The following is a 14,704-nucleotide window of genomic DNA, read 5'->3' on the forward strand; positions in this document are numbered from 1 at the left end:
ACTCCTTCGTGTTTTTGCTGGACTCAAGTAACTTAAAGGTTTTAATTAATTTTGGAGAGAAAAACAACTTTTACTTTTAATCTGTTGGTAGGACAAGCAAGAAAAAGACATTTCGGTCAAGGAATCTTTCTTTTTTTTTTGGTGTTCATTTCTCTTTCTTACCTCATTTTATGTCTCAACATTTTGTACATGTAGTTGTACAGCTTGTATCATTCTGATCCTAGGAATGAGAGCTGTAATATCTCATAAAGAATTGTTTCCTACTTAGTGCAAATCCAGTAAAGCTTGGAGACAATCTACTTTAGGTTATTTTTTTTCAGTTCATGTTTGACTGAGTGTCAAGTTGTCCATTTATTTAAATGAAGCGTGTCCATGAACATGAGTTAAAAAGTTGAGTTCTATTTTTTTTTTTCCCCCCAAATGAACTTTCTATATCTACTTGGTCCCAATTTTCCCATGTCTGTCTGACTTCTGCTTGGTACAAAAGAAAAGGTGAGTCTAAACTGCTTTCCTGCTTCAGTGATCTAAGTTGGCAGATCACAAAAATTAGAGCAGTTCAACAGCTGACATAAATTATAAAGGTTATACTCTACCAGCTAGTCTCCTGTCTTTCCATCTTCAGACCTGTGTAGGCATGCTTCCTTTGTCTAGGGAAAGTGGGCAACAGTTACGGATGCTGACTTTACAACATTGGGTAACTTCTGCTGGGTCATGGGAATCATGCTGCCCAAGCAGGATAGGCCTATGCTTCCCTGACAGCACAAAGGGGACACAGGAAGTTATGGAGATGAGGGCAGCTTTTTCACAGGAACAGCAGAAGAAGGTCCATCCTTTCAGTATGGAACAGTTTTGCTAGTTTTTAGGTCTTTGCCCCATAACTTGGGTTAACTAAAGCTTAAAACATAGCATGTTTTACACCCTGGGCAGAATAATTCTAGTATTCTTTAACTTTTGTTCTCTGAAATGGCTAAACTGTTTATTTGACACTTTCCAAAAATCAAAATCTACTTTCAGCCTGAGAGTAGATGCTTAGCTTAGAAAATTGTAAACCTAAATGGTTTGTGTTTGGCAAAGTTGGAATCAACAGAAAAATGGTCTTAAATGGAGGAGTTTGACCAACCTCACTGCTAGGTGTTGCTGCCTGCCTCATCCAGAATGTTTTAAAATGTTTCTTATTATTTGTGTCATGTAGCACTCAGTCCTTTAACTAAGATCAGATGTCTGTAGCTCAGACCAATGAAATGTAAAAAAAACAAACAAACAATTTTCATTCATATTGTAGTCTGTTTCTTTTTGGGTTTTCTTTTAATCTGTTCAGTGCAGTTTCTTTAGTGGGAAGTACAGAAACTACCCCCAGACTTATGTTTAACCTTTTTTTTTTTTTTTTGCTTTCTGTTAAGGGTCATGATCAAAGTTCCACACTTGCCCAGCATTCTGTCGAGTTGACATTACCCAATCACCATCCCTTCCACAGAGACTTACTTCGATATGCCAAACTGATGGAGTGGCTCAAGAATACAGATTATGGAAAATATGATGGGCTAACAAAAGTATGTGAGACACAACCTTGCATTATTCTTATACGTCAGAGCTGCCACATTTTTTAAAATTTGAATCACAAGTTTGTTTTTGTTTGTTTTTAAATAATATGGCTCAATTACTATTGACTTAATCTTCTACTCTGATTTTCTTGCTGCTTGCATAATAGTATCTCCATTTTTCTGTATTTGGTAGACATTGTAAATTCTCCTGAACATCAGCAGTCCTTGTTTTTTGTTCTTTTCTTTTTAACTGTATAAAGTCTGGGTGCTTAGCCCACAGCCTATGGGCCAAATCTGGCCTGCAGAACCCTGGCATGTGGCTTGAGGGGCTCCTCACAGTTTGGGAAATCTGGCAGCGGGGAGCAGTGGTAATTGAATACTGCCACCCCTCCCCCACTACCAAATTCCCATGCCTTGCATAGCCAGATTTTTCTAGTTCTGCATAACTGTTTATTATTTTCTTTTAATTCAAAAAAGCTTAAAGCAGGGGTTGGCAACGCCTGGCATGCAAGGCCATTTTGCTCAGCATGCCACAGTCAACCCAGGCTTTGGGCAGCTGCTGCCAGCCACGGAGCCCTGGCTGCTCACAGCAGGTAGTCAGGAGGCTGCAAGTCCTGCAGCAAGCAGCCTGGGCTCTGTGGCAGGCAGCACCTGCCCAGAGCCTGGGCCGGCTGTGGCAGGCAGTCGGGAGGCTGCAAACAGCTTCACTGAGGTCCAAAGTCCCCACTGGGGTCCATGGCTGTTGGCAGCTCCGTGTGTGCCTCAGGATACACGGCTGGGAAGGGGCCAGGGCAGTGCAACCCTGGCCACTCCTCTGCCATTTGCCCAGAAGTGCACATGCAGCTATCACGGGCAGTGAGCTGGGTCAGGGCTCTGCAAATTTCAGTGCAGCTGTTTGCAGCCTTCCCAGTGCCTGCTGCAAGCAGCCTGGGTTCCATGGCAGGCAGTAGGGGCCTGCCCAGAGGCCAAGCTGGCTGTGGCAGGCAACTGGGAGGTGGCAAGCTGCTGTGCTGAGGTCTGCAAAGTCCCCGTCCAGCTCATTGCTGGCAGTGGATGTACTTGTGCCTCTGGGCAGATGGCAGGGGAGGGCCTGGGGTTGTTCAACCCCAACTCCTTCCCCACCCTGTGCCCCAAGGTACACTTGCAGCTGCTGCCAGCTATGGAGGTAGGCCAGAGCTCCGGACCTTAGTGCAGCTGTCTGCAGCCTGCTTGCCACTTGCTGTGAGCAGCCTGGGCTCCATGGCTGGCAATGGCTGCATGTGTGCCTTGGTGCATGGCAGGGAAGGGGCTGGGGCAGTGCAACCCTGGCCCCTCCCCTGCTCTTCATTTGGAGGTGCCTGTGCATCTACCACCAGCAACGAGGACTGGGCCCCTTGCAACTTCCCTGCCATCTGCCCCAGCACACCAAGTTGAGGCATGGGTCAAGGTTGGGACATTTTTGGTACTCCGGTCAAAACATTGACCTCTGGTTTTAAGTGCTGTTTTAAACTGGGTAAGTACCATGCAGTGAAAAACTAACCATAAATTGTATACAAATTTTTACAGGTATAGTGGAGGAAAAGAATTGTTACACAATAGCAAGTCTCACCTCAGTAATATACCATTCTTTTTAAAGAAGCCATATTCATAACTGAAGGCTGAAGTATTAAAGCTCTAAAGCAAATGCCAGAATGGTTTCTGGAAAAATGCATAATGGTCTCCTTTCTGTTTGTGTATTCCAATGGGAGGTGAGATGGTAACAAATCCACTTGGGAGCATGGCAATTTGTGTTTTCCTGGCAGCATAGCTTTAGGTTTTATTTAACTAAGATTGTTTAGAGAGTCTGCTTTTTATTTTGCTTGACATCATGATTATAGTTCCCTTCATTTCATTTGCAGATTCTATATGGCTACATTTGTTTAGAATACCATATATTTGTGCTTTCTTTTCTTTTAAGAATTACATGGATTATTTATCACGGTTATATGAAAGGGAAATAAAAGATTTCTTTGAGGTTGCCAAAATCAAGATGACCGGCACAACCAAAGAAGGAAAAAAGTTTGGTAAGGTTCCAGGAAGCACATGCCTTTCTTTTGGTTGTTTCTTTTTTTGTTGTTCTTCCATGATAATAAGTATTTATGGTACACACATTCCACAGCCAACTCCTAAAACAGTTTTGTGCCCCAACTGCGAAGTTGCATTTGTTAGACTAAATGCAAGTTGAAAGACGAATAGGATCATCAGAAGCGCTTTGTGTGCAAAAACTGCTGCCTTCCCAAAGGCCCGACCTGCATGTCTATTGTTTGCAACACTTCCAGTAGTACTAATGGGGATTTACATATGGATGACTTCACAGATGCAGCATGAATTTAGAATATTTCCTGAGTGCTCATCATAGCTTGTGACCTGACAACAGGGTTGTCTTAAACCCTGACAAATGTTGTCGTAACACTGCAGTATATTGGGGAAAATTATTTTATCATCAGAAAGTTATTTGGGCTGTTTGTTTCCCTTAATACCAAGAAACTTTTGTTTAATAGGGACTTGTGTGGAACCTTATGTAAACACAAGTTCTAACCATAGGGTTGTATACATGGTTTTGTTTTCTGAGGGATCTATGTACTTATAGTGAAAATGTGAAATTAGGCTTAGTTTGTCCTTTAAAATTTTTCCTGTGGGAGTGCATGTATTCCCTTCTGGGGGAGGAAAAAATTCAGGTATGCATGAAGGGAAGTTTATATCCAAAATAGACTTGGTACTTAGGAAGCAATAGTATTGATGGAAAAAACGTGAAATTTTGCCTTGAGTTATTTATCTGCTATATTGCATTTTAAGATAAAGCTGTACATTTTAAATGACCTATACCATTAATTTAAAATGAAGTAATGCCCATGGCTAGACTGTCTGTTGTAATGCAGTAAATTGAAGCCTTTCATGCACTTTTTCAAATGATGGATTCCACTTGTTATTTTACTTAGAAAATCTAAATTTAATTTAGAAAGCCAATAGGATGCTGTATACCAGGATACAAATTGTACAGCAGTGAGAGAATAAGTCATACTGGCAGGGGGAGTAGCACTCTACATCAAAGACTTCATTAAGTCAAATAGGGTAGATTTCTCAAATGATTAGAGGGGTACTGTAGAATCTCTGTGGAAAGAAATTCCAGGTTTCAGTATAAAAAAAGTATGACGGGATATACTGTTGACCCCCAGACTAGGACGGCATCAGTGAGCTAGAAATGCTGAGAGATGAGAGAGGCTGGGACAGCAGTAAACACAATAATAGGTGAGTTAAATTATCCACAAATAGACTGGGTCACTCTAACAGCACGCTGGGATACAGAGACCAAATTTTTTGATGTTACAAAAGACTGCTTCCTGTAGTAGTTAGTCTTGGAATGTACAAGAGGAAAGGCCATTCTAGACCTAGTCTTAAGTAGCGCGTAGGATTTGGTGCAAAGGGTAAGTGTTACTGAGTCTCTCTGCAGTAGTGACCCCAGTGTAATTGGATTTGATGTCCATGTAGGAGGGAAGAGGAGAAGAAAATCTACCACAGGAGCTTTTAACTTTAAAAAGGGAGGCTACACCAAAATGAGGAGGCTAGTTAGACAGAAGTTAAAAAGGGTAAGGAGGTGAAGAATGCAAACAGCATGAGAACTGCTTAAGAACACCATATTGGAGGCATAGAACAAATGCATAATACAAATCCAAAAAACAAAAGGAAAGCGGATTAAAAGAAAGCCAGCATTGTTTAATGGAAGAGTTGTGGAAGTAATAGGCAGAAAAAAGGCTTCTTTCAAAAAGCGGAAATCAAATCCTAATGAGGAAAATAAAAAGGAGCATGAACTCTAGCAAGCAGGGGTGTACCAATAAAGGGTTTTTTGGCCAATACTGATGGCTGACTATTAACTGGCCGTATCGGCTGACACAAATCTGATTGCTGTTATGCAGCCTGGCAGCTTGGAGATGTGTGCAGCTGGTAAGTCTATGGGGGGGGGGGGGGGGGGGGGCAGATCAAGGCCTCCACAGTGAGGGAGACAATGGGGCAGGGACAGGTACTGCCCAGCTGGTGTGTGGTACAGGATGGAGCTGGGGGTGGGTGGGAGTGGCTCCCACTGCTGCATGCATCCCAGGGGGGGCATGGGGGTGTGTGGCCCCACCAGATTTGTGCGTGGGGTGAGGGTGGGCTTTATGCTTGGGGCTGTGGGCTGCTCTGGCTTCTTCCTGGTGGGGGGGCTGGGCTGGGGCTGCACTCAGAGCTGGGGAGACAGCGGTGCTGGGAAGGGGACTACAGGGTAGGCTACAGCCACCCAGAATTCACTGTAGCTCCCCCCCCCCCCCCCCCCCCCCCCCCCTACTCTCCAGCCCAGCCCCCCTGCTGGGAAGAGGCTGTCTCAGCCCCTGGCCCTGAGCCTGCAGGTCACCCTCGCCCCATGCACAGATCCGAGGGGCATGTGCCCCCCATGCCTCCCTGGGGGTGTGCGCAGTGGTAGAAGCCTCCCCTTCCACCCAACCATGACCCCCCAGATAAGCTGCCTGTGACTCCACCGCGTGCTCTGCCCTGCCACAGCTAGGCAGACCCAGCCCCACTTCCTCACTGTGGGGACCTCAGTCTGCGCCCCCCCCCCCCCCCATCTCCCCCTACTCCTCCCTCCCACAGACTTACCAGCCAGAGACTGCTGTCCAAGTTGCCAGGCTGCATTCCTTTTATCGGTGCTGATTAAAATATGGACCAGTATATTTGTTAAGCTCTACTAGCAAGTAATATGTAAAGCTGCAATAAGACAAGCTAAGAAAGAATTTGAGGAGACACTTGCTAGAGACATGAAAGGAAACAATAACGTTTTTTAAATAGGTGGTTTTCAGCCTTTTTTCATCTGTGGACCCCTAAAAAATTTAAAATGGTGGTGCAGATTCCTTTAGAAATTTTGAATTTCTAGGGATGACAAGATCGAACAGTCACAAACTCCACTATTACTGATTCAGGCTGGACATAAGAAAGGACTTCTTTACTGTCCAAGTCCCCAAGGTTTGGCATATACTGCCTCTGGAGACAGTTCAAGCACCTACTTTGAACGCCTTCAAGATGCATTTGGATGCTTATGTTGCTGGGATCCTATGATCCTTGATGACTTCCTGTCTCTGGGGCATGGGACTGGACTCGATGATCCTCTGGGGTCCCTTGCAGCCCAAATGTCTATGAAATCTATGAATGGAGGTGTAGACCCCTTTGAATTTTATAAATGTGGAGATGGGCGACTGGTGCTTCCTGAATCTGGGGGGTGTCCCTCAGCGGCCAATCACGGGGGGTGGGGTCAGGCGATCAGTGGCGAAACTGGAAATGCTGCTGGGGGACTGACCTTCTGCCCCCATGTTGGTATGCCACTGTAGGGGGGCACATCGAGCACCTTTTGACACCAGTGGCAGGGATGGCCCTGTCAGGAGGGCATGTTTTTCCCCCCTCCCCCACTGTGTCCCCTCCATGCATTGCCTATGAAAATGGATTTTCATATAGTTTTGATTGCTCATAGTCATTTTTTACAGACCCCTTAGAGTGTGCTATGTTGAGTGTGATGGAACTAAACAGTAGCAAATCACCAGGACCTGATGGCATTCACCATGGGGTCCTGAAAGAGCTCAGACAGGAAATTGCCAAGCTCTTGACTGTAGTATGCAACCTATCATTAAAAACAGCCTTGGTGCCAAAGGACTGAAGAGTTCCAGTGTGACTCCCATATTTAAAAAAGGCTCTAGATGGGATGCAGGGGACTATAGAGCCTAACATCTGTTCATGAAAAAGTGGTAGAAATGATGATGATAAAAAAAAATTGTTCAGCACATAAATGGACATGACTTGATGGGGAGGAATCAACATGGCTTTGTCAAAGGGAAATCATGCCTCACCAGCTCCTGGAGTCCTTTGAGGATTTCAGTAAGCAGGTGGATTGGGGCGATTCAGTTGACATAGTATATTTGGACTTCCATAAAAGTAGAGGTGCACAAATATATCGATGCCATATTGGATCAGCACCGAAAAAAGGGGAAAAAAAAGTTATCAGCTATTTTTGGCTAGTGTAGCTGATAATGTACCAATAAATATAATATGCCTTCCAGCCATGCTGTTTAACATATTCGCAGGGGCGACTTGTAGGGGGTGTATGTGGGCGCAGGTGCTGGGACAGTGTCGGTGATGCCTGTGGGCAGTTGCCGCTTGCCACCCTGCTGCTGACACTGCTGGCAGCGGCTGTGGGTAGTCGCTGCCCCTTAGTCAGCACTCACCCTCGATGCTGGCAGCATCTGTGGCAGCTCCCCTGCTTACCACTGCCATGCTCACACCACTGTTGTGTCCCCCCCACCCCCGGTCCCTCTGCTGCTGGGGGCACAAGTGCATATTCATAAATGTGTCTGGAAAAGGTGGTGAATAATGAGATGTCTGGATTCACAGATGATAGTATTATTCAAAGTGATAAAGGCCAAGGTGGAATCTAAGAAACTACAAAAGGATCTGCCATGATTAAGCAAATGGGCAACTTAAATGGCAGATGAAATTCAGTCTTGATAAGTGTAAAGTGATGCACCTGGGCAAAAATAACCCAAACTATACCTGCCCAGTGATGGGTTCTGCATTAGCTGTTAAAGAAGACAGATCTGGGAGTCATCATGGAGAGTTTGCTAAAAACATTAGTTCAATGCTCAGCGACTAGCAAAAATACAAACAAAATGTTAGGGATTAAGAAGCAAATTGTATACAAAGCTCAAATTATCATTATGTCCTTTCACAAGTCTATGGAGAGTTCACACCTTGAATACTGTGTGCAGTTCTGATCCCTTCACCTCAAAAAATGTATAGAAAAACTAGAGAGGGTACAGGGATGAGCAACAAGGATGATTAAGGTTATGGAGGAGCTTCCATATGAGGGGAGACTAAAGAGGCTAGGTCTGTTCTGTTTAGGAAAAAAACACTTGAGGGGGGACCTAAGGGTTTACAAAATACTAAATGGCAAAGAAAAAGTAAATAGAGATTTATTACTTGCATTGCAAGAGAGAGTAAATATTAGAGGATACAAAATTAAACTAGTAGGTACTAAATTCAAAACGAAGATAAGGAAGTTCTTTTTTACATAGCATGTAATTGAAGTGTGTAACTCATGGCCACCAAATGTCAAAGCTTACAGTTTAGCTAGATTCAAAAAGGGATTGGACAGATTCTTGGAGGAAAGTGGCATCAGTAGCTAGTGAGCATGATAGTTAGGGATACAGACTCTGAATTAAAGCTTCATATACTTTACGTGTTGGAGGCTGCAAGTCAGTGGAACAGGGAAAAACCCTGGTCACACCAAGTTCATTCTCCTTTTCAGCATCCACTCTGCAACAGTGTGGTACAGGATACTGGGCAAGATGGACCTGTGGTCTGACCCAGTAAATGGCAATTCTTATGTTCTTATTTACTTGTCTTAGCAACTTGTACATTAGGACTAATTTTTGCAGTATTAACCGGCCCGGTTAGATTTTGTTAGGAGTAAATGCCTATCTACTATTCCTTCTGTTTGTACTTTATAATTTAGTTTGAGAAAGCATTGTGGCTATTAGCAGTTACATTCTTGACTTATTCACCATTCACAAGTACAGTTTTATAATGGGTATCAGATCTTATTGGAAAGTAGCAATTATATATGTGAATTAAAAAGATACAAGAAACTTTGTATTTGTGTGAACTTAAACTATAATTTGTTTAAAAAGCTTGTAAGCCCAGAAGGATGTCTTTTTTTTTTCCCCTCCCTTTCAATATGCCTAGTTCTAAAATTAATCAGTTTTGTAAGAGTAGTACAGCCACATTCTTCTGTGTAATAAAATGTTGCAGGCCAAACTGTTGTCTTCTCAGACCCTTAATAAGCTAAGGTAAAATCTTTCTTCTAGTAAGACATCCTGAGATGCACAGAATTAGTGTGCTCCAATAGCTATAAGACAGTTGAGCAGAATTTCTTCCTTGGGTAGAGATGGTAGGTGTCAGTCACAGGATAGGACCAAAATTAATCATATGCAGGTGAATCCAAGGGAGAAGTTCCTCCTTTGTCCCTCCCAAGCTTGAGAGAACCTCTTTTGTGGCTGCATATCCTTGAAGGAATCTGTGGAATCTACTAGAAATTAGGCCAAATTTCATATCATCGTAGTATAGAAACATACACAGATCATGTTTTTAATGTCCTCAGTTGTGCAGACGAATTAAAACCAAATCATGTTTCCTCTGGTGAATAGGGTTTGACTTCACCTTTTAAATTTCAGGTCCTACTCTACTTTAACATAAACATTACAATGTATTTTTATTTTACTTCATCTTATGTACCAAAAAAAAATCATCCTCACCACTATTATTATTATTATTACAATTCAAAGTAGATTTGGGGGGGGATCAGTGACATCCTGTTGTCAGGTGATGGTGGTGGTTTTCTTGCCTCTTCCTGTTTTGCGGTTCTGGAATGAGACTGCCATTTGAGCATGTCAAATGTAGAGGAGTTGCTGGAAATTACTCTTGGCATTCTGTTATCACAAGCGTGTGTCCATGTGTGCGTGCCAAAAAAGACAGCAGCCTGAAATGTCTAGGTCATGGCATGCACTGTGAATTCTGTTGTGCCTTAACAGGCCATTCTTTCTTCCTTTGAAAATGTTGGACCTGGCTTAAATGCATTCATTTTACTTATACAATTAATTGATTTTTTTAAATAAGTAGTAAGCTAGAGTTAAGCTTTTCTGCCAGCGTAAGAGAAGCAACAGCATAGACAATTTGAGAACCTGGTATTGCTTAGGATTTGCCACTTCCCTATTTTAGTATTTTATCTATCCTATAGGACCAGCTTGTCTGTTCCTCTCTAACTGTAGCTCTGTAAAATGTACCCTATCCAGGATGTGCTGAATCCTACCATGTATTGCTTCTAGAGCAGTGGTGCTTAACTTTTTCATCCAGTGGGTTGGATGGGCAGTGTCCAGTCCTTTTACAGGCCAGATCTGGTCGGTGGACCCAGTCTGGCGCACAAGGCACCATTCGACTGTGTGGAGGGGGCAGGGGGCAGCCTGGCCCCAAAACAGCCCTGCAGGGGAGGGGGTCTTAGCCTGGCCCTGCAGAGGGGGAGGGGGCATGATCCAGCCCCGAGGGGGAAAGGCCGTGGCCCAACCCTGTGGGAGAAAGGGGATGTGGCCTGGCACCAACCTGGCCAGGTGGGAGGAAGGGGAGTGTGGCCCAGCCCCACAGGGTGGGGGGGGAGGGATTTTGACCTTGTTTCAAACCAGCTGCACAGGGAGAGGGAGGGGCATATGGTCTGGACCCACGGGTGGGAGGGAGTAGGGGGCATGGGCTGATCCTGAACCAGATGTGCAGAGGGAAGAGGGCATGGCAAGGCCCTGGTCTGGTCATGTGGGAGAAGGTTGTGGTCTGGCTGTGATCCAGTGCATGGGGTTTGGGATTTTGGCAGTGGGGCAGGGTGGCTGTATTAACTGCCATTGCTCCCTTGCCACCAAATTCCCAACCCCCAGGCTGGGTTCCAAGGCTCTGTATTTCAGTCTGGTATACAGGTTTTCACTTTAAAATTGATTTTATTTTTTCAAAGACTGGTTTGGGGTTTGTGGGTTGTTTTTTAATGCTTTCCATCTTTGTTGGGAAGAACTCATTTCTCTCTCCTTCCTGCTCCCTTTCTCCCCCCCCCATGCCTGCTACATTTGCAACTTGAGAAACTTCTGATGCAGCTTGAATACAAAATTAAGGGGTGCCTATACACGAACGCTGCTCCAGTGCACTTTAATTGCAGCACATTGGAGCAAAGTCAGTCTGGCAGTAGGGATGCTTGAACTAAACCCCACTGAATGAGCTTTAGTTCAAGTGCCCCTACCACCATTTGTAAGCACGAGTATGATGATATGAGACGTTGTGGTGCCTTTAAAGTGCACAAAAATTCTGTATCTATGAAAAGAACACGCGTTACTAACAGCAGCAATACACAATAAGCTGGGCAGTGGTTCTGAAAAAGGGTACCAAAATTGGCTTTTGGAGTATTAATGGGTTTTTAGTTGGTTCTGACTCAGTACAAGATAATACAACATTAATGTGTTTGTATTTCTCTTGTATTTGATGTCAGTATTATTTGTATTTTTATTTGCAGTGTTTCTGCATTTTAAAACTGAATTTTATGTCAGATCATTGCAAAAAAGGCAACACAACTTTCTGAGCTTTTCTGTGTTAAAGACAGACAACTTGTTTGAAAAATGTTGAGGTGTGTTTCTTCTGAACAAAATATGTAGGAAAAGTAAAGTTTACTATTTTGAAACTTGTGTTGTGTCTTCCATGTAACTAGATGCTGATTTTTTTTTTTCTAGTACAGTACATTTCCAACTAAACGTTTGCAACTGTAGTAACTTGCTGCTTATAGTTCTCTGCATGTTTCTTTCCAGCTAGTGCTTAACTAGTCTTGTGCATGGTTTGTGCAGACTGCATTTTTAACTTGTCTTTGTCTTTGATGCTTGCAACCTAATCCATCCCAGCTACACTGCCTCGAAAAGAAAGTGCTGTCAAACAGGAAACAGAGAGTGAGTATGACTAGTTGCATTAGTAGCTATTGTCATGCATAGGTGTCCGTAGATGTGTTGTACATTATGGAAAACCTATTAACACTAAAGTGACCTGTGGTGCAATAAATATTTGTAAGAAATGTTTGTGTTATAGAGCAAAATAAATGTTGAATATGGTTATTGTATGAAATGAAATGTACGGGATTAAATGGATAACTGTTGTGGATGAGACTTATAAATATTTACTGTAACATATTTACTTGAGGGTTGAATCTAGGAGGAGAGTTGTTTTGTTTTTTTTTCTCTCTCTTGTGTGCACCCAGGTCTTTCAATCTAGTAAAAGCTTTTCCTTACCCATCTCTTGTGCTATGCTGCCCGCCTCCCTGCTCCAGTCCCAAAACACACTTTTTCCCCCCCTATCATTGTCAATTGTAGAAAAAGCTCCACTTTTCCAAAAAAAAAAGAACATGGAAGGTGTCTTCAGTTACTGAAGTGTTTTCTTCTCTTTTTGGAATAAATTCCGTTTTTTGTCTTTATTTTGTAAATTGCTAAAGGAACAATTTAAAGATTACAAGTGACCTTCCTATGATGAATTTGTCCAATCAGGAGAGAGATTACCTGCCCAAAAGCATTTCCTGTGCTTGCTAGGTTTAGGTTCAAGGTGTGCAGTGTGGTTCCTTAGATAAATTTTTCCATGCTGTTATGATATAGACTTATGGTGCTGTGTTGCAATTAACTTGGGAAAACCTCTTGAATATTTCACTTATCTTGTAATGAAGAAATGTGTATACAGATCAGAATTGTTTGGGGTAGGTGCGGACTTACAGTCCGAATACTTAGTCTTGGGTGTAGGGGGAGGAGGAGTGTGCTTTATGGATAAGTATTTGTAGTTGTTTTCAAATATGCCTGAGTCCACTAGGTCATCATCTTAAATTTTTATTATTTTGTAGGTCTTCATGGAAGCTCTGGAAAATTGACTGGGTCTACTTCTAGCTTAAATAAACTCTCTGTTCAGAGTTCAGGAAATCGTAGGTCTCAATCATCCTCTCTGCTGGATATGGGAAACATGTCAGCTTCTGATCTTGATGTGGCTGATAGAACTAAATTTGATAAGGTAAAACAGAGGGAAATATAACATTTTACCATAAGTTTTGAATTTTAATTGTTAAAAATTTGCTTTTTGGTTCACTTGAAAATTGTTATAAAGGGCCAAGAGTGTTTCCAGTTTGTTGGGAAAAGTGTGTATCTGTGTGTAAACTGTCTTTTTTAGATCTGATATAGATATCTATTCCAGTGTTAAAATTCATATATACTGTGAGATTGCTGAAGGCTGTGGCTAAGTACAGACAGTCAAAATGCCCGAGGCTGAATGGATTCAGTCTTTGCAGATTAGTCTAAACTGCAGAGATTAAACTGAGGAACAATTGGGTAGATATTCGTTTTTGATTCAGGGAATGCAGCCACATGCCTGCCGTGGTTCAGGCCAGAAGCTGGGGAGCACTAAAACAGCATGGGTGCTGTGTTTGCTTCCTCTTCCTGCTGCCCTGAGGTCTCTGACTTGTAGTCCAGAATTACAGCAGCAGGACTCTGCAGGGTTTCTCATAACTTCTTCCTGCTTCCAGGTGCCTCTGGGATGTGTAGTCTACAGTCTCATTCAGCAGTAAGTTTGAGTGGGGTGTTTAACTGCTCTCCCTGGCCCCAGACCCTAGCCAAGGTTTACCTGTGGGGGCATTCCTCCCCACCCTTGCAGACTGGGCTGCATCTCCAGCTAGGGAGCCAGAGGGGTGGGGACAGCCCTGATCTCTGGAGCAGACAGCACAGTCCAGCCCAGCCCAGGGCTGCAAAATGTGCTGGGGGACTGATTTAACTTGAACTAGGAAGAGGTCTGGGACCAGTGCCGTGGCAAAGAAGTTTTGACACCTGGAGCAAAGTTCACAGTGGCAGCCTACCCTCACCCCATGCACAGATCCAGGGGGCATGTGCTCCCCCACTGTGCTTGCACAGGAGTGCATGCAGCAGCAGGAGCCACCCTCCCCCTGTCACCATGCCCCCCCCCCAAACCAGCTGCTTGCAGCTGTCCTACGCCTTGCAACTCTGTCCTGTGTCTTGCCTCGGCTAGACAGCCCCTGTTGTCACCTCTTTCCTTCACTGCCCAGGATGGTCACCCACCTGCTCCCCCCCCCCCATGGCACTGTCTGGGACAGAAGTTTCATAAACCAATTTGACCCAAATCCCTAAGTCTAATACTTCATTTAAGCAGGTTTATCTTATACCAGTTTCAGCTGTTTTGAAACTGGTTTATGTGCAATGGGCCTCTGTTCTGTTACAGTTTTAAATCAATTTCTGATGACCTAAACCAGTTTATGGGGAATTTCTGCCCTAGCCCTAATGCTTTGTTGCCAAGTACCATCCTGAGAAAATGAAGAACCAATGTAAAATCAAACATTATTGGATTAGTCTAGTTGAGCAGAATAATTTTTGTTCTTCATCAGCAAACTGTTAGTAATTTACTGGTTCCTGCGTGTGTGAATAAATGCAGCATCTCTGTAAAGAGTTTTTTCTCTCTTAGTTACGGACCTGCTTTCATAGACATGCTGCTTACAGATGTGGGGAAAACCCCCCCAA

General features: G+C 43.5%; 1 protein-coding gene across 4 annotated transcripts in view; it reads left to right on the top strand.

Annotated features, from left to right (window-relative positions):
• The window catches only part of EXOC1 (exocyst complex component 1), a 55,004-nt gene that overhangs the window by 26,887 nt on the left and 13,413 nt on the right, over positions 1-14,704 (top strand). For 2 of the 4 annotated variants that reach the window (XM_090035953.1, XM_090035955.1), the window contains 4 exons: positions 1,401-1,550; positions 3,478-3,583; positions 12,053-12,097; positions 13,030-13,193. In XM_090035953.1, the coding sequence (XP_089892079.1) occupies positions 1,401-1,550; positions 3,478-3,583; positions 12,053-12,097; positions 13,030-13,193 (465 nt within the window). The remainder of the gene's footprint in view (positions 1-1,400; positions 1,551-3,477; positions 3,584-12,052; positions 12,098-13,029; positions 13,194-14,704) is intronic. The other 2 variants (XM_090035954.1, XM_090035956.1) reach the window with 1 other exon arrangement.

Source organism: Crocodylus siamensis, chromosome 2 (genome assembly GCF_052110815.1).
Source record: "Crocodylus siamensis isolate JL-2025a chromosome 2, ASM5211081v1, whole genome shotgun sequence".
Lineage (NCBI taxonomy): Eukaryota > Metazoa > Chordata > Crocodylia > Crocodylidae > Crocodylus > Crocodylus siamensis.